At 45.8% G+C, this 18,357-nt stretch overlaps 9 protein-coding genes across 9 annotated transcripts; 5 read left to right on the top strand and 4 right to left on the bottom strand.

Annotated features, from left to right (window-relative positions):
- Positions 1-139: 139 nt before the first annotated feature.
- AGABI2DRAFT_52770 (hypothetical protein) lies at positions 140-775 on the bottom strand (the record flags this gene model as incomplete). The annotated part of the gene is made up of 1 exon (XM_006462839.1): positions 140-775. A coding segment is annotated over one exon (636 nt), but the record flags the coding sequence as incomplete, so codon positions are not given.
- Positions 776-1,543: 768 nt separating this feature from the next.
- AGABI2DRAFT_119733 (hypothetical protein) lies at positions 1,544-2,002 on the top strand (the record flags this gene model as incomplete). Its single annotated transcript, XM_006462838.1, has 1 exon — positions 1,544-2,002. The coding sequence occupies one exon, from the start codon at positions 1,544-1,546 to the stop codon at positions 2,000-2,002; it is 459 nt and encodes a 152-aa protein (XP_006462901.1).
- Positions 2,003-5,490: 3,488 nt separating this feature from the next.
- On the top strand, positions 5,491-5,942 carry AGABI2DRAFT_137527 (hypothetical protein). The gene is made up of 2 exons (XM_006462837.1): positions 5,491-5,761; positions 5,829-5,942. Exon 1 carries the CDS (start codon positions 5,537-5,539, stop codon positions 5,756-5,758), a length of 222 nt encoding a protein of 73 aa, XP_006462900.1. The 5' UTR covers positions 5,491-5,536; the 3' UTR covers positions 5,759-5,761; positions 5,829-5,942.
- Positions 5,943-6,659: 717 nt separating this feature from the next.
- Positions 6,660-7,469, top strand: AGABI2DRAFT_119731 (hypothetical protein; the record flags this gene model as incomplete). The annotated part of the gene is made up of 3 exons (XM_006462836.1): positions 6,660-6,698; positions 6,748-7,144; positions 7,195-7,469. 3 exons carry the CDS (start codon positions 6,660-6,662, stop codon positions 7,467-7,469), a joined length of 711 nt encoding a protein of 236 aa, XP_006462899.1.
- Positions 7,470-7,784: 315 nt separating this feature from the next.
- Positions 7,785-8,482, bottom strand: AGABI2DRAFT_144347 (hypothetical protein; the record flags this gene model as incomplete). The annotated part of the gene is made up of 2 exons (XM_006462835.1): positions 7,785-8,203; positions 8,254-8,482. 2 exons carry the CDS (start codon positions 8,480-8,482, stop codon positions 7,785-7,787), a joined length of 648 nt encoding a protein of 215 aa, XP_006462898.1.
- Positions 8,483-9,506: 1,024 nt separating this feature from the next.
- On the top strand, positions 9,507-10,422 carry AGABI2DRAFT_179486 (hypothetical protein; the record flags this gene model as incomplete). Its single annotated transcript, XM_006462834.1, has 3 exons — positions 9,507-9,545; positions 9,599-9,995; positions 10,046-10,422. 3 exons carry the CDS (start codon positions 9,507-9,509, stop codon positions 10,420-10,422), a joined length of 813 nt encoding a protein of 270 aa, XP_006462897.1.
- A 79-nt stretch (positions 10,423-10,501) lies between these two features.
- AGABI2DRAFT_179485 (hypothetical protein) lies at positions 10,502-11,527 on the bottom strand (the record flags this gene model as incomplete). The annotated part of the gene is made up of 3 exons (XM_006462833.1): positions 10,502-10,554; positions 10,862-11,185; positions 11,236-11,527. 3 exons carry the CDS (start codon positions 11,525-11,527, stop codon positions 10,502-10,504), a joined length of 669 nt encoding a protein of 222 aa, XP_006462896.1.
- Positions 11,528-12,496: 969 nt separating this feature from the next.
- On the top strand, positions 12,497-12,827 carry AGABI2DRAFT_137526 (hypothetical protein). The gene is made up of 2 exons (XM_006462832.1): positions 12,497-12,576; positions 12,636-12,827. The coding sequence occupies exons 1-2, from the start codon at positions 12,507-12,509 to the stop codon at positions 12,782-12,784; spliced, it is 219 nt and encodes a 72-aa protein (XP_006462895.1). The 5' UTR covers positions 12,497-12,506; the 3' UTR covers positions 12,785-12,827.
- A 4,286-nt stretch (positions 12,828-17,113) lies between these two features.
- On the bottom strand, positions 17,114-18,148 carry AGABI2DRAFT_193967 (hypothetical protein). Its single transcript, XM_006462831.1, has 3 exons — positions 18,094-18,148; positions 17,648-18,044; positions 17,114-17,594 (listed from the first exon to the last, which is right to left on the bottom strand). The coding sequence occupies exons 1-3, from the start codon at positions 18,130-18,132 to the stop codon at positions 17,176-17,178; spliced, it is 855 nt and encodes a 284-aa protein (XP_006462894.1). The 5' UTR covers positions 18,133-18,148; the 3' UTR covers positions 17,114-17,175.
- Between the last annotated feature and the right edge of the window lie 209 nt (positions 18,149-18,357).

Below are 18,357 nucleotides of genomic sequence, written 5' to 3'. Positions count from 1 at the left end.
CCTCTGAGACTGTGTCGTGCTGGGCATGGGCGACGAGCGCAAAAACTTGTTCAGTTGTGTTCGCTGCAGAGTTAGCGGACATTTGGTCGGTATTGGTAGTTGCGGCATTGTTCGTTCCTCTCCGTTTTCCAAATCCTACAGGGAACTGTCCTGCCTTCCCCCCTCCCGGCCAATAGCAGTTCTCGATCATGTGGCCACGTCTACCACAGTTGGAGTTGGTGCACAAGAGGTTGGAGTTCTGCGAGCGCTGACAACCACGGTTATTAGAAGTTGTTTGGAGTGCCGAAGTGGTAGTTTGGGGGTTGTTAGTACGATCACGGCTGATCCTCGCCCAGTGAGTCATGAGTTGATTTATAGCATCACGGGAGGTCTGAGTGGTATAAAGGGTGGCAACGATAGGATCCCATGAACGCGGCAATGCATTCAAGATGATAGTCCTGAACGATATATCACTGATTTGTGCGCCCAAAGCTGTAGCGTTCGACCACTTTGTGTGGAGGCGGGAGATGAAGTCGACAAAATCCTCCCCATCACTGAAGACTATGTTACGAAGGTCTTGCTCGGCGTTAAGGAGAGCGATCTCGGAGGTGATTTGGTATGTGTCTGTGTACGACTTCCAAGCATCTGCGGCTGACCCGTTGATGTTTATGCCAAGTCCTACCGGGTCGGCCGTGTTATATATGAGCAAGCCCATCGTCCAGGCGTTTCGAACACGCCACTCATTAGCGGAGGGGGTGGTCGACTCCCAGGGTGTATCAGCTGGTGTCTGAACAGTCGGAGCGGTGTCCGCTGCTGTGGTGGTGGTCAGAGTTGTAGTAATGTTATTCTGTGGGGATGGGTTGGGAATGGTACCATCGAGGTAACCAAAGACGCCTCGTAAGTCGGCGGCTATCCTAATCAACCCATTCCAAGTAACCCAGTTCGTTCCGTTGAATTTTGCTGCATCAGCGAAAATTGGAGGTGCACTACCGCCCGTGCTGGCCATGTTGAAAGTGAGTTAGTGGTTTATGTTGTGTGTGTTTTTTCGTTGATATAAGTTTACAGACCGGGGCCCATAACCTAAAGAAATGTAAACTCAGCGTCAACGATTGTCTGTTGACCACTTTATAATATTTACCTAAAGAAATGTAAACTACGAACATGGGTAAGTATAAGTTAGATAAAATGAGTATAAACTACGCACCTCAGCGTCAACGATTGTCTGTTGACCACTGAGGTGAAAACGTGGTGGCTGAGGGTATAAATACTCGGCCACATTTCGGCATAAGATAAACTGTATAGTACGATAGAATGAACTGTGTAGTATATGCGGAAGCGGCTCGAAATGTAACTTGGAGAGGGATACCGAAAATAGAAATAAAGATAAAAATAGAACTTATCAGAATAAGGAAGGTAGTCGTTCGGAATCAAAGATAAAGAAGTCGAAGCCATTTCAATAACGGCATACCGCCTTGGCTTGGTCATTTTCCAGTATCTCAAGCTGATGAGGGATATTTTCGATCAGAGGCCAGTCGATCCAAAGACACGAGCAAGTATTCTCAACATGACAACCTTCCGTTTCACCGTGGACGCTAATCGCCTGCTTGCCACCCTACACACAATAGTCGACAGTCAAATAAGTAGTCACAAGAGCAAGAAAGCCGAACAAAACCGGACGTTCGCGAGCACATGTTCTAATGCGATTGTGCATATTATACCCTTGGTGAACTCCGAGGAGGTTCGAGTATTTCTGAAAAGAGTGGAAACAACAATTGCAGCGATACATGCTCTGGGGATCGTATTAGGTGCTGGGAGCATCGTGACGCCAAAAGATGGAAATGAAGATCGATTCGAGATGCCTTATAGTGACTCTTTAGAGAGACTGAAACCGGTATTGGAAGAGAACGTCCAAGCGGGTTTGGAACGATTCCTACCGTTGGTGAGGGAAGATTCCATGGAAGAGGAGCATATATCCCCAACGGGAAAATTTTTCAAACTCAATCTTCACAAGTGGCGACGTTAATGTGAGTCTTCTTCGCGCTCAATTAGGATTTTCTACTAACTATACAGATCATAAGGCCCATCAGGCCATCCAAATATCCACTCCCTCGTTCCATACAGGAACTAACACAGATTAACATTATCCCTATGACTACTTTTCTTTTCTTTTCTCTCTGTTTGTGGCTTATTTATACTTTGATATCCTTGTCTTTGTCTCACTCTTTGATCCGAGAGGTGATAATAGGACGCTCGAGTTCTAGTTAGGAACCATTCTCAACTTATTGTACCAATAAAACCCCCAGTATAGTTTTTCATTAATTGGATTGCTTTGTTAGGGTTATGGCACTAGGCAATTGCGTTGAACGTGTAAGACAACTATCTAATGGTCGTTTGAGTGCGTCTTCCCTCGGAGGACATGACAAGCAAATATCAGGAGTCTATCATTGACTCTCCTGTAGCTTGAGTATGGATCGATGTTAAATTCCGCAAATCTTCTTCCTCGTCTTCCACCTTTGACCCGGATTCAGACTCACCTGAGTAATGCTGTCCGCCAACTTGAAGCTGATGATGTTCAGAGACAAAAAAGTGCGTATTGCCAATGTCCAAATCACCTTCCCAAAGTAGTGTCGTAGTTCATAAAATTAACTTCTGGCAGCTGTTGAGCCTCCGTCCAAAATCTCCTAGCTTCAGACGAAGGATGCATTGCCTGAGCTGCTTCGAACGCAGCATGTAGGCGATTTAGCTGTGGAAGAAGAACATTCTACTCTATATAGCATATCCAAGAGACGGATTGATAGCTGGGCATGAGCTAGAAGTTTTATCAGCGTAGGGCACGAAGTTGAATCATGCAAACCTACCTTGAGAAAAAGACACATCAGGGGTCGTGAAGGAGGAAAGATTCGATCACAATTGGAGGTATTATGGTGGCGGGTGAGGCCTGTGAGGTTTGACCAGGCGCCTGATCAGGTTTGGTACAACTTCCATTGTGTTCATGTGAAGATTAACGTAATCGTGCACCCGAGCCAGCAACAAAATGACTTGCAGTAGCGGAGGAAAGTCCCGTTTTCAGCCGAAAAAAGCCCATCTGTCCTATAATCGAGTGAATTGCCGCTGTCAGATCTGCATGTCGTCTAGGATGGAGGTTTCTAGTACGACCATCTAGCCCCACAAGGATTAGGTGTAGTTGTCGATAGCTAGGAGCGGAGGCATTAAAGCGAATAGAGCTGACGAGTAGATGATGTTCCTGTGTTCGATTCCCAGTCGTGGTAAAACAAAGATTTGAAAGTCAGCGAATATTGGCGCTTACCACAAAGAACATCATTGTGACAAGTGATATGCACTGAATTGATCATGCCATGTACACCAGTCATTGTCTCGTTCTAAGGGGCCAGTGTCACTCGCCTTTCTAGACACAAAGAGGTATGATGCATGTCCCTGAATCGCTGAGACCCGAGTAACACAGGATACCGACACCACGAAGTCGTTTCATTTTGCACTTGAATACAATGACTTTTGAAATCATGGTTACTGATGAGACTAGAGCTTTCTTATTGGGCAGGATACAAGAAACGATTTGAATCTAGGGCAAAACACGGTGACACGTTGCTAACTGGTTGGGTACCGGAAGTTGGGTCAACGTAGGGCTTGTAGATAATGCATAGAGGTTTACCTTAGAAAATGCACTGTACTAAAGGCTGTTGATCAGCTATGGTGACGCAATCCGGGTATGCCAGTGAGCGACAACGACTCGCGTGACCCTGTGGAGCGTGACTAGTAACGCGTAGCAAACCAGAAAACAAACCAGTTCTGGAACATGGCGACGCGTACAATGGCATGCGAAACTGAACCTGAGCTTCCTTCTTCTTTTTGAGATCCAGGCCCGATGGTACCCTAAAGTAAGTTTTATTGTTTTTTTGCCAACTTATTCAAATTGCTGGCAGTCGCGGAGTATATAATGTCTCGAGACTGGTCGAACGAGTCATCACTCAACAAACGACTTACCTCATATTCCCCTCATGTCTTCAAATTCTAATAACTCATCCACCGGAACCGCAAATTCTTCAAAATTTGATGAAGAACCTGAGAAGTACGTCCTTGTATACACCTTAACAAAGACCGATTTTTGAATGTGTAATACAGTATATCCAAATTGGCCGAGATCATAGTAGCAAATTTGTCTATTAGCATCGCGGTGAAACTCCCTATTACAGAACTAGATATCGACCCGTGGGTGTTTCCAGCAGTGTTCCCCCTCTCAATATTTACTGGTCGGCAGCGCGAACTCACCGCAACTTGAAAATATCAGATTACAAACAAGTGGAATACATTATGATACATATCAGGCGTTCACCGATCTTCTGCACCTCGTTAAATCCCATCATTCAGAGCTGGTGGAATTACGAAGTAAGGCTTTGAATAATGAGCCTATATCGTACAGAGTATTCAAAGACCACGGCGAGTTGTTGAAGAACGAGGGGATCGCGATCATTGATGGGCTTCATAATGCTATCTTTCAGGTATAGAGTCCTTTTCATTCAAGTGTCCTCTATGCTTAAGACGTAACCCAACAGCATGTTCGTCTCGTTGAGCAAACATGTAGTGAATTGATGTTTACAAAAATCCAAGAGGTCATTGAAGAGCAAGGACTCACTCTCGAGGAAAGGTTGAGAGGTGTGTAAACACGTCAACACAGCCATCCATTATTAATTGAAACTTCGAGCGCAGCACTTGGAATATCTGACGAAGTGTGGCAGGACCTCCAGATGGCTACCAAAATGATGTCAAGATTGAAAGAGTACCTTCATGCTTATGTATGCGCAACAAAATGGTGGCAATGTGCATGTGAGACCATTTACAGCATAGAAGAACTTTCAAAAGCTCCTGCAACCGTAACGGCGCCGCAAATCCAATCTACGGAAGAAAAGATATTACAATTCACTTCGCCGGTGAGTACCATAAAATTTCGTGATAACAGGGGTATTCATATACGCCATTGCTATAGATCGCAAAATATACGATGAAATCTTCAAAACGGTATGGACATGAGGTGAACGAAATTGTTCTTCGAATGAGATGTAGAACATAACCACTTTTTCCCCTCACCATGCAGATGATGCTTATGAAGGAGGTCAATTACTTTTGCGTCACAATCCCAAACATTATCGAGGACATCGAGCGGATATTTGCAGCAAAGCAGAATATCAAACGTGGTCATCAAACCTCATTTTCCGAAGCAACGTATGACCTTGGCTTGGCCACCTTCAAGTACCTCAAGTCGATGAGGGATACTTTTGATCGAATCCCTGCAGATGAAATTCCAATTTTCCTGGCGAAAAATCACGATTTTTATTTGACGGCTATAACCCTCCTTCGTGTGATATCCGCAATACTCGATAAACGCACCAGCAGCAGGAAAAGCGGAAAAGAGGAAAAGAACCGAATGGCCGGTCTTATGGGCATGACCTCACCATCGAATAGCGGGGCCTTGGTGAATCCCAGTGAGGTCAAAATGATTCTGCTGAGATTAGAGAGAGATATCGGCAAAATATTTAATCTGATGCTCTCAATCACTTCTGAGGGCATCGACCCAAACTTGACTCGTATAGACAGAGAAATACTCGAGAAGCTTTCTCCGCGTATCAGTTTTGACCTCTCCCGTGATTCATGCAGGAGAGTTCAGCAAGTATTAAAAGAAAACGTTGATGCAGGTTTGGAACGATTGGAAAAGCTGCGAATCGAAGAGGGGATCGAAGAGTACTCAGAGCCTAACATATTCTAGACGGTAATGTGAATCTTTATGCGCTAATTCAGGTCTATGGCTCACTGTACAGATTCTCATGTTCCTTCAGGTTTTTGAAACAAACTCCATAATCCTATGGACGACTATCTTTTTCTGGCTTATTCATGCTCTGGTTTTTTGTTCTTTGTAACTTTTTTTGAGTCGAGAGGGCGAACCAGGACGCTCGGAATTCAGCATGGTTACTATATGGACCCTTAGCATAACCTTTCATGTATTGAGTGCCAATTTCATCGCTCTGAGACACAAAATACCCTGCCGAGACTCTGCTGGGGTGTTTTTGTCACTGGCAGATATTTTTGATCGAGCATCTGAAGGTATTATTGAAATTCGGAGCTGCAGTGCTACATTTGTTTTCATTTTTCCTCCTTTATGTTGTTTATTTGTCCTCTGGTATCCGTGTCTTGTGATTTTTTTTGAGTCGAGAGTTGAAAAAAGGGTGTGACCTCGTGACTTATGACACCGAGGCTGAGGCGCCGAAGTCTGAAGACATCCGATGGGGCTACCCGGGCTACTCCGGATGCTCAGTATGTGGACAAGCTAGAATCGAAAAATTCATCGGCTGCCATGGCATCATTTTTCTCCAGCCAACACGGACTAGATGTTCGCAGCAGAACTCCCGGCAGGACGACTTTCAGGACTTGACTGGGGATTCATTCGATGCGTGGTCACTGGTCGGACGCGCTTCTTTTCGGCTGAATTTTTGGCGCTCTTCTCTGCTAATCCGACTCGCTTAGTCTACTGATTCAGGACTTGCGAGAATGGATGGCTTTTGTCTGGGTACAATGAACTTGATTCGGTGCTCCGTCAAACCGCACCCACGCCACAACCATTCCCTCAATTGTCATTGAAATTTTGTTTTCCTCCTCTCACTCGTATCTCCATGACTTCTTCAAAACCTCTGGTGTGCGTTTTTTTCAAGGTATAATTTTCCACATCGCCTTCGTGCACTACGTTGACTTGGTTCGTAGCTCCCACCTAGTCGTCAATCAGTCTTGCGGATACACGAAATAGCGTGGAATGTGTTTCTTCCGCAGCTGAATCGTCTAAATGATGCTTTTGAAACAGCTCAGGCGACGTATCCTTCTCCAGAAGCTAAGAAAATCTGGTCGGAGACTCGGCGCTCTGCTGCGAAGAAGATGAGCTGTCTACGAGACGTTGCCTTTATGAACTACGACACCGCGGGTAGATTTCTCGCATTCATGGAATATTCACAACTCGGGAGAAACAATTACGAGGCATACGGCACATTCCAATCAGGCGCTTATCATACCGTAAGAAAGACGAGGATTGCGCAAGAAGTACTGCTCAAATTTCGGGAAGATATAAGGATTGCTGTCGACCAAATCACGACTTTGAGCCGTGGTAGTGAGTTTATCAATCTTACGTCGCCCCGCACCTAACTTAGCGCACATCAGACAGCAAAGACATATCATCGTTCAAGACTGAGAGCGACAAAACCATGTTGGAGCTCGCCATTGCTGTTGAAGAATGTAACGCAATATTAGCAGAACATCACCAGGAAATCAAAGAAGTGCAGCGGCGGGGTCTCGATGACAATGTCAACCCTCCATCTGAAGAGGAGATCCGCATGGTGCAGGGAAAATGGCTAGCATTTTGGAACATTTCAAGTGCCGATGCATATAGATGGACCGCTCTTCAGGAACAGCCCGGAACAAATGCAAGGACCTGAGGATAGCGACGAATTATCAAAGACATCAACGAGTTTTGCAATGCCCATTTCTTCCTCCAAAAATGATACAGTCATTCTGGCGAAAGTTTTTCCTGCGTATCTGGTCTTGACTGTCATTGGAGGCAACTTGTTGAATCAGTTTTATTACGATTTGGACTCGAAAATACAAAATAATAACCTTCCGTCACGGCAATGTCAGCTACATTTTCGAGCCATGCATCCTTGCACATTCCACCAACCTGTTGTAATCACCAATAATCGACATTATTTTGATTTCACTATAAACATAATTTATATCTTGCAAAATAGCCTCATCTAACAATATTTCTCCAATGGACCGCACGAGATACTACGGTAGAAGAGGTTTTTCCAGAATGGAATCCTGCGGCTCTTCATGGAACCCGCCGGCTTTGTTGGACTTGTCGAACTATAAGATCTTCTCGAGAGTTTGTCACGACCCTTGGGTGCTCGCGGTGCTCGCATCTCACGCTTAAGAGTCTGCCATCTATACGCATTGGGGCCAGAAATTTCTTTGAATACCTGCCATTTTTGCTGCACCATCCGGAACTCTTCCTCGGATGGAGAGCTGTTGTTTACATTGGAACTCTGTTGTTGCACCTCTTTGAACTCCTCGCGATATTCTTCTAAAGCAGCATTACATTCTTCAACCCCGGTTGCGAGCTCTAACAGGCTTTGGCCGCTCTCGGTCACGAATGATGATATGTCTCGGTCGTCTGGCGTACATCGAATTAGCTGACGAGGGATGCGAAACCAGAAAACTCACCATTACTCAGTATAGTCTTGATTCGGCCAATAACAATTCTCATGTCTTCCCGAAATTCGAGCATTCCTTCCTGTGCGATACCAGACCTCCATACAACCTTACTGGCGCTGTCCCGGAATGAGTGATAGGAATCAGAGTTGTCTCTCCCGTTATGTAGAGCATCCAGGAATCGGAGGAAACTAAATGCAGTCTCGTGGCACGCAAAGCTAATTTCTTGCAGCTTGCTCATGTTTTTTGAGGCGTTTTCTCGAGCCTCTGACCATATTTTCTTAGCTTCTGTGGAAGGATGCGAGGCCAGAGCTACTTCAAAAGCCTCGTGTATACGATTCAGCTGCGGAAGGAATATATTCCACGCTATCTCATATATCCGCAAGATGGGGTGATGACTCGGGGGGAGCTGGAAGTCAGATTAACGTAGGGCCAGTTGACGAAACGTGTAAAAGCACACACCTTGAAAAAAACGCACACTATAGGTTGTGAAGAATTCATGAATTGGCGAGGGAGTGGAAGAAAGAAAGGTGCCCGTGACATCCACGAGGGTACGGTTGTGGCGTGGGTGCAGCTCAACAAGGCGCCTGATCAAATGTGGACCTGGTCACAGTTCCATTGGACCCATACAAAAGACAATAGCAACCATGATGTGGGGAGACCCCAATAGGACCCTTGGCGTAAACTGCAAGTGACTCGAGATTTCAAAAGTTATGATGAAATTTCGTTTTGAAGTGTTCTGAACGGCCGTCGAGAGTAGAGAGGGACCTCACTAGACCGAAGCGCAGGAAGGCGATCGGTTTTGTATATTCATCGGTAGGAAAGTAGTCACTCTAATTGGAGGACATTTCGCGAGCCGGAATACCTATCATATCGGACTCGTTGAGGCATGCGAACAGGATGATGGGGGTTGGAATCAAAGGGCTCAAGCGCTCAGATCTCAGAACTTAGGGGTGTTATGTGCGCACTGAGTCTGGCACGTGCTGGGGCATCATAATGATGTGCCTGATTGACGTTCAAGCTTGCAAGCGGCATCTACCCTGCATCTACCCACTGATGCGTGGTAGGATGCGATTATCGTTTTACTGAACCTTGGGGGTTCCTGCTATGTACTTGCTATTCTTTTGTCACTCTCAAAGTGTACGGCTACGGTGCAATGGAGGTAGTGCCACACCTGATATGGCACTTTGTCAAACCACACCCACGCCACAACCATATCCTCAATTATCATTGCAACCTTTCTTTCTTCCACTCAATTTCTCTTCATGACTTCTTCACAACCTCTAGTGTGCGTCTTTTTCAAGGTATGCTTTCATGAGTTGCTTCCGTGCCCTACATTGACTCGATCGACTCGTAGCTACCGCCCATTCGTCAATCACTCCCGTGGATACACGAGATAGCGTGGATTGTAATTCTTCCGCTGGTGATGCGTCTCAATGATACTTTTGAAGCAGCTCAGGCAACGTATCCTTCTCCAGAAGCTAAGAAGATCTGGTCGGAGACTCGGCGATCCGCTGCGAAGAAGATGAGCTGTCTAGTGGACGTTGCCTATTTGAATTACTACACCGCGGGTGATTTCCTCGTATTCGTTAAAGATACACAGCTCGGGAGAAACAATTCCGAGGCATACCACAGATTCCAATCAAGCGCTTATCATACCGCAAGAAAGACGAGGATTGCGCAAGAAGTACTGCTTAAATTTCGGGAAGATATAAGGATTGTTGTCGACCAAATCGCGACTTTGATCAGTGGTAGTGAGTTCATCGTTTGTGTGTCGCCACGCACCTGACTTAGCGCACATCAGACAGCAAAAGCATATCATCGTTCAAGACTGAGAGCGACAAAACCATGCTGGAGCTTGCCATTGCTGTTGAAGAATGTAACGCAATATTAGCAGAACATCACCAGGAAATCAAAGAAGTGCAGCGACAGAGTCTCGATAACAATGTCAACCCTCCATCTGAAGAGGAGATCCGCATGGTGCAGGGAAAATGGCTGGCATTTTTGAAAATTTCAAGTGCCAATGCATATAGATGGACCGTTCTTCAGGAACAGATGCGAGGACCTGAGGATAGCGACGAACCAGCGATGTCATCCACGGGTCCAACGAAGCCCATTTATTACTCCAAAAATCATACAGTCCCGTTCTGGCAAAAGTTTTTCCAGCGTATCTGGTCATGACCGTCATTGGAGGCAACTTGTCAGATTAGTTTCATTACATTTTTGACTAGACCTTGAATAGAATCGGCTTAGCTATTATTTATCCAGATATCTGGTAGGTCTGGACGTTGATGTTACGCTTCAAGGGCAGGACTAGAAGGCAAACGAAAGAACAACAAAAAGACAACAAATAGACTTCCGTCACGGCATTTCGGCTAGAATTTCAAGCTTGACAGTGTGGGGAGCCCAATAATATGATGTCCGTACCCATGCATCATTCCTTGTATAAAATTCCACCGATCTGTTGTAGTCACTAATAATCAAAACCACGCTGATCAAATTATCAAAGTATACATCTTGCAAAAGAGCCTTTTCTAACAAAGTTTCTCCAATGGAATGTATGAGATAGTACGGTAGAAGAGCTTTCGCCAGAATGGAATCCTACGGCTCTTCGAGGAACCTGCGAGCATTGTTGATCTTGTCGAGTTATTAGATCTGCTAGCGGGTTTTCCACGGCCCTTGGGTTCTTGCATCTCGAGCTTAAGAGCTTGCCATCTATACGCATTGGGGCCAGAAATCTCTTTAAACGCCTGCCATTTTTCCTGCACCATCCGGAACTCTTCCTCAGATGGTCGGTTGCTTGTTTCATCGGAACTCTGTTGCAGCATCTCTTTGAACTCCAGACAATGTTCTTCTAAAATTGCGTTGCATTCTTCAACCCCTGTAGCAAGCTCTAATAGGCTTTGACTGCTCTCAGTGATGAACAATGATATATCTCTGCCACCTAGAGCACGTCAAGTAAGAGGACAAGGGTTGTGCAACCAAGAAGCTCACCATCACTTAGTAAAGTCGTGATTCGGCCGATAGCGAATCTTATATCTTCCCGAAAATCGAGCATAGCTTCCTGGGCAATGCTAGCCCTCCTTACAGCTTGATTTGCGCTGTTGCACAATGACCGATAAGACTCAGAATTGTCTCTCCCACTACGTAGGGCGTCCAGGAAGTCAAGGAAGTCAAATGCAGTGTTCCAGCGCGCAAAGTTAATGTCTTGCAGCTTGCTCATCTTTTTTGACGCATTTTCTCGAGTCTTTGACCAAACATTGCTAGCTTCCGCGGAAGGATGCATGGCCTGGACTGATTTAAATGCCTCACCTATACGATTTAGCTGCGGAAGGAATACATTCCATGCTATCTCATATATCCGTGAGCCGGGTCGATGACCCGGGGGGAGCTGGGATTCGTGTCAGCAGAGGGCACCAGAACTATGAGAAAGAGCATACCTTGAGAAAAACGCAGACCAGAGGTTGTGAAGAAGTCATGAAGTTAGGAATGAGTGAAAGGTTGCGATGACAATTGAGGGTATGGTTGTGGCGTGACGGTGCAGCTCGACAAGGCGCCAGATCAAATGTGGTCCTAGTTCCATCGGACCTATGCAAATGACAAAAGCAACCATAATGTCGCGGAACAATGGGACCCTCGGCGCAAACCTAGCGCAAAGTTCAAACTGCCAGTGACAAGCCCAGGCTATTGTCAAAGTCCATTTCGAAGTGACCCGTCTTGTACATTCATCGGTAGGACATCAGCCATTCCAAATGCCCGACATATCACTAGTCGGAATACGTATCATGTCGAACTGGTTTGAGTTTCGTGGCATGATGGCATGCGAACGAGAAAGATGGAGGTTGATAATTGAAATCAAAGCACAGGGGTCTTTACATGCTCTCCACGTGCTGATGTCGGCCGATCTGCCTTTGTTATGATCAATGCCTCTTCTCCTACCAGCTCCTACCAACGACGTGGATTTTATGAAAGACTAAGTGCTCACAACATAATTCTCTCCCGAACGTGGCATTCAGGACCTGAGTGGCGATTCCTTTAATGTGTGAGAGGACGCGATCATGGTTCGGCCGAAATTTTGGTCTTTTCTGCTACGTATTGGTAGCTGTTGTGTCGCTCTCTCAAGACGCACGACCACTCGTGGCTCTGTCTCGGTACAATGGAGGTAGTGCTATATCAGATATGCACCTTGATCAACTGCAACCACGCCACAATTATACCCTCAATTGTCACTGAAACCTTTCTTGCTGCCACTCACTCCTCACTTCATGACATCTTCACAACCTCTAGAAGGTGTGGTTTCATACATCGCCTTTTCGCCCGATGTTGACCCAACCTCTAGCTCCCGCCCCGTCATCAATCAATCTGTCGGGTACACGAGATATCGTGGAACGTACTTCTTCTGCAGCTGATTCGCCTTAATGAGGCTTTTGAGGCAGCTCAAGCCACGCACCCTTCTCCAGAAGCTAAGAAGATCTGGTCAGAGGCTCGACGGTCCGCTGCCAAAAAGATGAGAAATCTACAAGACGTTGCCTATGTGGACTAGTACAACACTGCGAATGGTTTCCTCGATTTTTTGAAAGCTCTACAAACCGAAAGAGGCAATCCAGACGCATACCACACTTTCCTTGCCCGCGCTCGTCGAGCTGTAGAAGGAACGGGCATCGCACAAGAAGCACTGCTCAATTTTCGGGAAGACTTAAGAATTGCTGCCGGCAAAATCACGACTATAATGAGTGATGGTGAGTTCATCTATTTCACGTAGCTCGGCACCTAATTCGGCGAGCATCAGACGGCAGAGACATTTCATCATTCCAGTCTGAGAGCAGCCAAAGCATGTTGGAGCTTACCACCACGATTGAAGAATGTAACGCAATATTAGAAGGACATCGCGAGGAACTCGAGGAGGTGCAGCAGCAGAGTCTAGACGAAAATGACAACCCTCCATCTGAGCAGGAGTTCCGGATGGTGCAGGAAAAATGGCTGGCGCTTCGAGCAGGTTCGGGTCCTCAGGCGTATAAATGGCTACTTCTTGAGCACGAAATGGCAGGGCCCAATGACAGTGATAAAGCAGCTAAAACCTCGGATAATCCCAGGAATCCAACTAGGCGCACAAATCTATCAAATCTATCAAAGAACCGCAGGATTCCATTTTGGCGGAAGTTCTTCCGGCGTATTTTGTCGTGCCTTCCATTGAAACAATTCGCTAAATAGGATGTTGCTGTTAAATACGATTCTACTATTACTTTGAATCTAATCACTTTAGGTTTTGTTCATCCAGATATCTGCTAGGCCTGGATGTTGGTATTACGCTCCAAGGACCACGCTAGGCGACGTGTACCATCAGACTGTATTTCAAACGATAAGAACTACCTTCTGGAGAGAGCCACGGAGCTTTTACATCCATCACCGTTGGAGAAAAATTTATATCCGGCACAGTTAAATGTGTACGCTCATATGAATCATCTAACTTCTTTCCGTACCCTGCCTCTGCTTAGCGATGGTTGATGATCACTCACCAGGAGGAGAAAATTCTCCGTCGTTCCTTTCCCAAGAGTTATTCAAGTCGTCTGAGTTGGATAATATTCCGCTACGGTCAAGTCGATCACTTCCAAAGATTTTGGGTAAGGTAGTCCAATCATTTCTTCGGAGCAACTGCTAGTACTCGTAATGCCACTGTCTTTTCTTGGAGATAGTTTAGATCTAGAATCTGACATAAGAAGAGGCTATTTGTGCTCTCAAGCTCTTTCCGACATCTTATACACCATTATCATCACACTGCCTCTCCCGCAACAAACACCAGTTTTCCAGGTTAGCAATGGAATTTCAAGACCGTTTCCGTGATAGAGTCTTTCTTTATGTGGAATTAGGGCAGCGTTCTCTTACAGATCTAAAACCATGACCGAAGTTATGCGTCCAGACCGAGTAACAATAAGCGCGGTCCATCCTGTGATAATCTAGAAAGGGGTGCGAACCTAAGCCCGACGGTCAAAGTGATTTCGGTCTGGCAGGTGCCGGTTACGCGTGATGGCAATCTGGCGCCTACTATTGGTTTACTAATTATAATCAGGGCAGCATTGTACCACCTCCACAGGGTGCGACTCAACACTTCAAAGAGGAGCCTCATGTTCACGCCCTCGAACGTCTCACAAAGTCATCGGCGCGCATGTTCCGTTCAGCCTGTAGCACAATTACTCCTGTCTCTTTCGATCCCCTGACTCCCCTGACCACAGAATTCCCCCACACCCGGTTTTTCTCCCCGCAACTTGCCTGTAAGGACTCCCCTGGCGCTTGGTGAAGAGGCTCAAGGGAATCTATGTCATCGGCGACTGATCAGGACGTGGATGCCAAACATATTCTCGTTGGTGCCTTGAACATATGCGTTGGATATATTGGAAAAGATGACAGCCTTGAAAGATGGGTCAGTATGCGTCAGCGTCAGTTGAGACCCTTCCTGCATCAAAGAACAGATTCGACGTCAAACTCCCCACACAACACTTCAGCTTCAGGCATGACAACGTCCAACACTAAACGGTTTCGTTATAAATTCCGGACGGTCTGATTCAACATTCCAGCTACGCAACAACAAGATACATCTTTGTGTTTCCCTACTTCAGAACTGCACGCACGGTTTCCAAGGGAATGTGGGACGGCGAAGCAGGTTGATGTTACGAAGGGTAAGTGTTTACCGTTCTTCCACCGATGGTTCTATCATTCGTTTCTAAGCGTTAATCGGATTGTTACTCGGAATTGAATAATAACACTTACCATTTTAAAACAACCTTCTGGCTTTTGTTTTGAACCTGCTGGTCGCCCGAAATGTGACTCGGAAGTATCACCGGTTCATGCTGTAATGGACTTCAAAGTAAAATGATAAGCTTGTACATAAACATTCCTCATTTTGTAACGCCTTGTATTTGAGACTATGTGTTGTTTTTCTCGACCTGTTCTCGGTTTGCTATAGTGTGAAATCGTAGCTAAATCATAGATGACTCACGGCTTACAGAACAATGTTCATCCTGGGGTGCAGTCCGGCAATCGGCTCTCTAGTAAACCAGCTCCGCCCAACAACTAATTGTTGAGAAGCTCCTGGAATGGCCTTCAGATGATAAAAATACCGCTACCGATGTGAATCGGGCAGCAATGTATTGTAAGCACAAGGAAGGGGAAAGCACAATGTTTTCAGGGCCAAACGTGATGGAAGCACCGCTGAGTTGCAATTCAGGGCTACTTTGTACAAAATGCCCTTGGTAACGTTTTTGTTCCAAAAGAGAAGCAATCCGAGCACATGGTACGCGTAATGCCGAGCGATCCGTGTGGCGGCGACATCATGGTTACAAAGTTACCCGTCCCACCTGTCAGTGTATGTTTGTGGGTCCACAAAGCAAGGATTCAAGTATTTAAAGTCCGCATTTACGATCATGAGTAAGTTGATCCCGATCGTTGAACAACATTGTGAAAAGTGACATGCACTGAATTGATGCTAAAAAAGTACTACACGTCTTTTAATCCGCCATCGATGGTCATTATTGTATGTGAGCCAGCGTCAATCAACGATGCTGATACAAGGACACAGAATTGTTGCCTCCTCGGATTCACTCGGAGGTTCCCTTGTGATAATAAAGGACACGGCGGGCGTCACTCAGCCAGCCGACTGCTTGTCGAGGCAAAACCTTATTTTGCACTTGAATACAATGATTTTTGGAGTCATGGCTACGCAACTACGTCAAGTGCAGTACCATATTCACCGCTGCACGGGTTTGGTTTGACTTGTGAACGGAAAGCGCCCCGAGATCGACCAAAACCGCGGGAGTAACACAAAAGATTTGGCGGAAGGTGGTTGAGCAGTCCTTCCAAGGAGCCTGAAAAGGCAGAAAGTGCGTTATTAAACTAGACGACAACAGCGATGTATGACTAGCCTAAGGCGATGTGTGAGTGTAACAACTGTCTCGCGGAGGCCTGAACGGCGATATCTAAGTTTGATGTTCATTCCCATCCATATGTGCTTAGCGATCAAAGTGAGTTCATTATTCAGGTCACACGAGCCAACCGGTTTGCTATCAAGCTCGGCGTCTGTGGGCTTCCTCGACCAAATTGGGGGCCCGGGACCATGTTAGTATTCATAGTATTCTGATCGACCTGAACATCACAACATGTCTAATAGCTGATGGCACATTGTGGAGCCAGAAGCAGAGGTAAAACAATGAAAACAAAAGAAGATCAAAGGAAGAGACTAGGCAACAGGATTTGCTCACCCAGTGAATCGGCGGACACGAGGTACTGTTCGGGAAACAATGATAATCAAGGTCGTTCTTTAAATTACTTACTTGATGTACAACTTAAACAAAGAACAATATCGCCGCCTTTGACAACCCTTCGCGTACTAGGTAGGATGTTGTTAACTTCAAGAGCTTCTTTTCCCGGGATACAAGCCTGACTTCATCCTGGTCTAAAAGAACAGAACTTTCAGAGCCGCCGAAAACTTAAGATGAATACGATGGTGTACATTCACCTATAGGCAGTTTGCATTGATGCTCTATCCTACCCGCTTGAAACTATTTGATATCATGACCTCATGTTGGGCTTGAAGTTCCGATCAGGGATGTATGCTCGCACGTGTTGACTCAACTTCCCAAGTCCCACCGAACCAAAATCCTGTTAGTTTCGCTACCCCTCCCGGAGATCCTAGGAGAGCCTGAGTCATAGGCTATTGGACTTGTCCCTTCATGGAAAGCAAAATGACAAGGAAACCTGGAAGCTATCATGACATTATCAGTGCGAGTTTCGAGGTTGAAAAAGGGCGCAGAGTCCATTGATGCGAACTGGGTACCTACCTGGGTATCCACTTTCCACTGGACTTTCTACCGACCAGCATTAATTTCAATATGTAAGAAAATCAATTATGAAATGTAGTTTAAGACATGCAAAAAAGTCATTCTATCTAACAAATTTTTTCATTGATAGGCAGGACAAGATGCGCCGGAAGAATTTTCGCCAGAACGAGATTTTGTGGCTCTTCGAGGAATCGGAATCGGTGGGCGTTGTTGAATTCGTGGGGTTATAAGGTGCCAGATTCGGATTTCCCTTGTCATCGCATCCTCCCATTTCACGCCTAAGAGCTTCCCATGCATACACAGGAGGTTCTGAAATTTCCATAAACGCCTGCCATTTCTCCCGCACCATCTGGAATTCCTCCTCAGATGGTCGGTTATCTTTTTCATCGAAGCTCTGTCGCTGTACCTCCTTTACCTCTTCACGATGTTCTTCCAATAATGCATTACATTCTTCAACCCCAGTCGCGAGCTCCAGCAAGCTTTGGCTGCTCTCTGTGACGAACGATGATATATCATCGTTGTCTAATGCGCACCTGATTAGATGCCTAGCAAGACAAAGAAATCGATAAACTCACCTTTACTTAGTATAGTCGTGATGCGGCCGACAGCAACTCTTATGTCTTCCCGAAATTTGAGCAGTACATCTTGTGCCTGACCTGCCTCGTTGAAGATTCTATAGGAATCGCCCCGGAAATTATTGTATGCTTCAGAACCGTCTCGCCCGGTATGTAGAGCATCCAGGAATTCAAGGAAACCAAATGCAGTGCTGTGATTCATAAAAGCGATACTTTCTAGCTTGTCCATCTTTTCCGCTGAGATTCGTCGCATCTCTAACCAGATTTTCTTAGCTTCCGGCGAAGCATGCGTGACCTGAGTGGCTTCAAAAGCGTCATTGAGTCGTTTCAGCTGCGGAAGAAAAACATTCCATGCTATTTCGTGTATCCGCAGGACCGACCGATGACTGGGCGGGAGCTAGAAGTCTAGTCAACGTAGGGCACGTACATGATGCATGAAACCATACCTTGAGAAAAACACACACAAGAGGCCGTAGTTCAGTCATGGTGGTAAAATCAGAGTTACAACGACAAAGAGCTGACCCTCGTGGGTGTGACCGGTAACAGGTACCGAACCGCTGCAAAAACGAACCAGCCCATCAAGTATTATGAGATGATAGTACGTAATGGCATGCGAAAGTACCAGAGCCTTAACCACCTTCTTCTTGAGATTCAGGCCCGATGGAGTCTTAAAATAAGATCTATTGTTTTCTGATAAGCTTGCTCAGAAT

The sequence above is a fragment of the Agaricus bisporus genome (genome assembly GCF_000300575.1).
Source record: "Agaricus bisporus var. bisporus H97 unplaced genomic scaffold AGABI2scaffold_7, whole genome shotgun sequence".
NCBI lineage: Eukaryota > Fungi > Basidiomycota > Agaricomycetes > Agaricales > Agaricaceae > Agaricus > Agaricus bisporus.
The sequence above is the reverse complement of the archived record's forward strand: the minus strand, read 5'-3'. Positions and strand labels throughout refer to the sequence as shown.

Bases quoted from the DNA above. Each gene is read 5' to 3' on its own strand.
- AGABI2DRAFT_137527 (XM_006462837.1), top strand. From the start codon at position 5,537: ATGCTCTCAATCACTTCTGAGGGCATCGACCCAAACTTGACTCGTATA.
- AGABI2DRAFT_137526 (XM_006462832.1), top strand. From the start codon at position 12,507: ATGACATCTTCACAACCTCTAGAAGGTGTGGTTTCATACATCGCCTTT. The intron at 12,577-12,635 runs CTAGCTCCCGCC...CGTGGAACGTAC, and splicing joins GCCCGATGTTGACCCAACCT to TTCTTCTGCAGCTGATTCGC.
- AGABI2DRAFT_193967 (XM_006462831.1), bottom strand. From the start codon at position 18,132: ATGACTGAACTACGGCCTCTTGTGTGTGTTTTTCTCAAG. The intron at 18,045-18,093 runs GTATGGTTTCAT...CTAGACTTCTAG, and splicing joins TTGTGTGTGTTTTTCTCAAG to CTCCCGCCCAGTCATCGGTC. The intron at 17,595-17,647 runs GTGAGTTTATCG...GGTGCGCATTAG, and splicing joins CACGACTATACTAAGTAAAG to ACAACGATGATATATCATCG.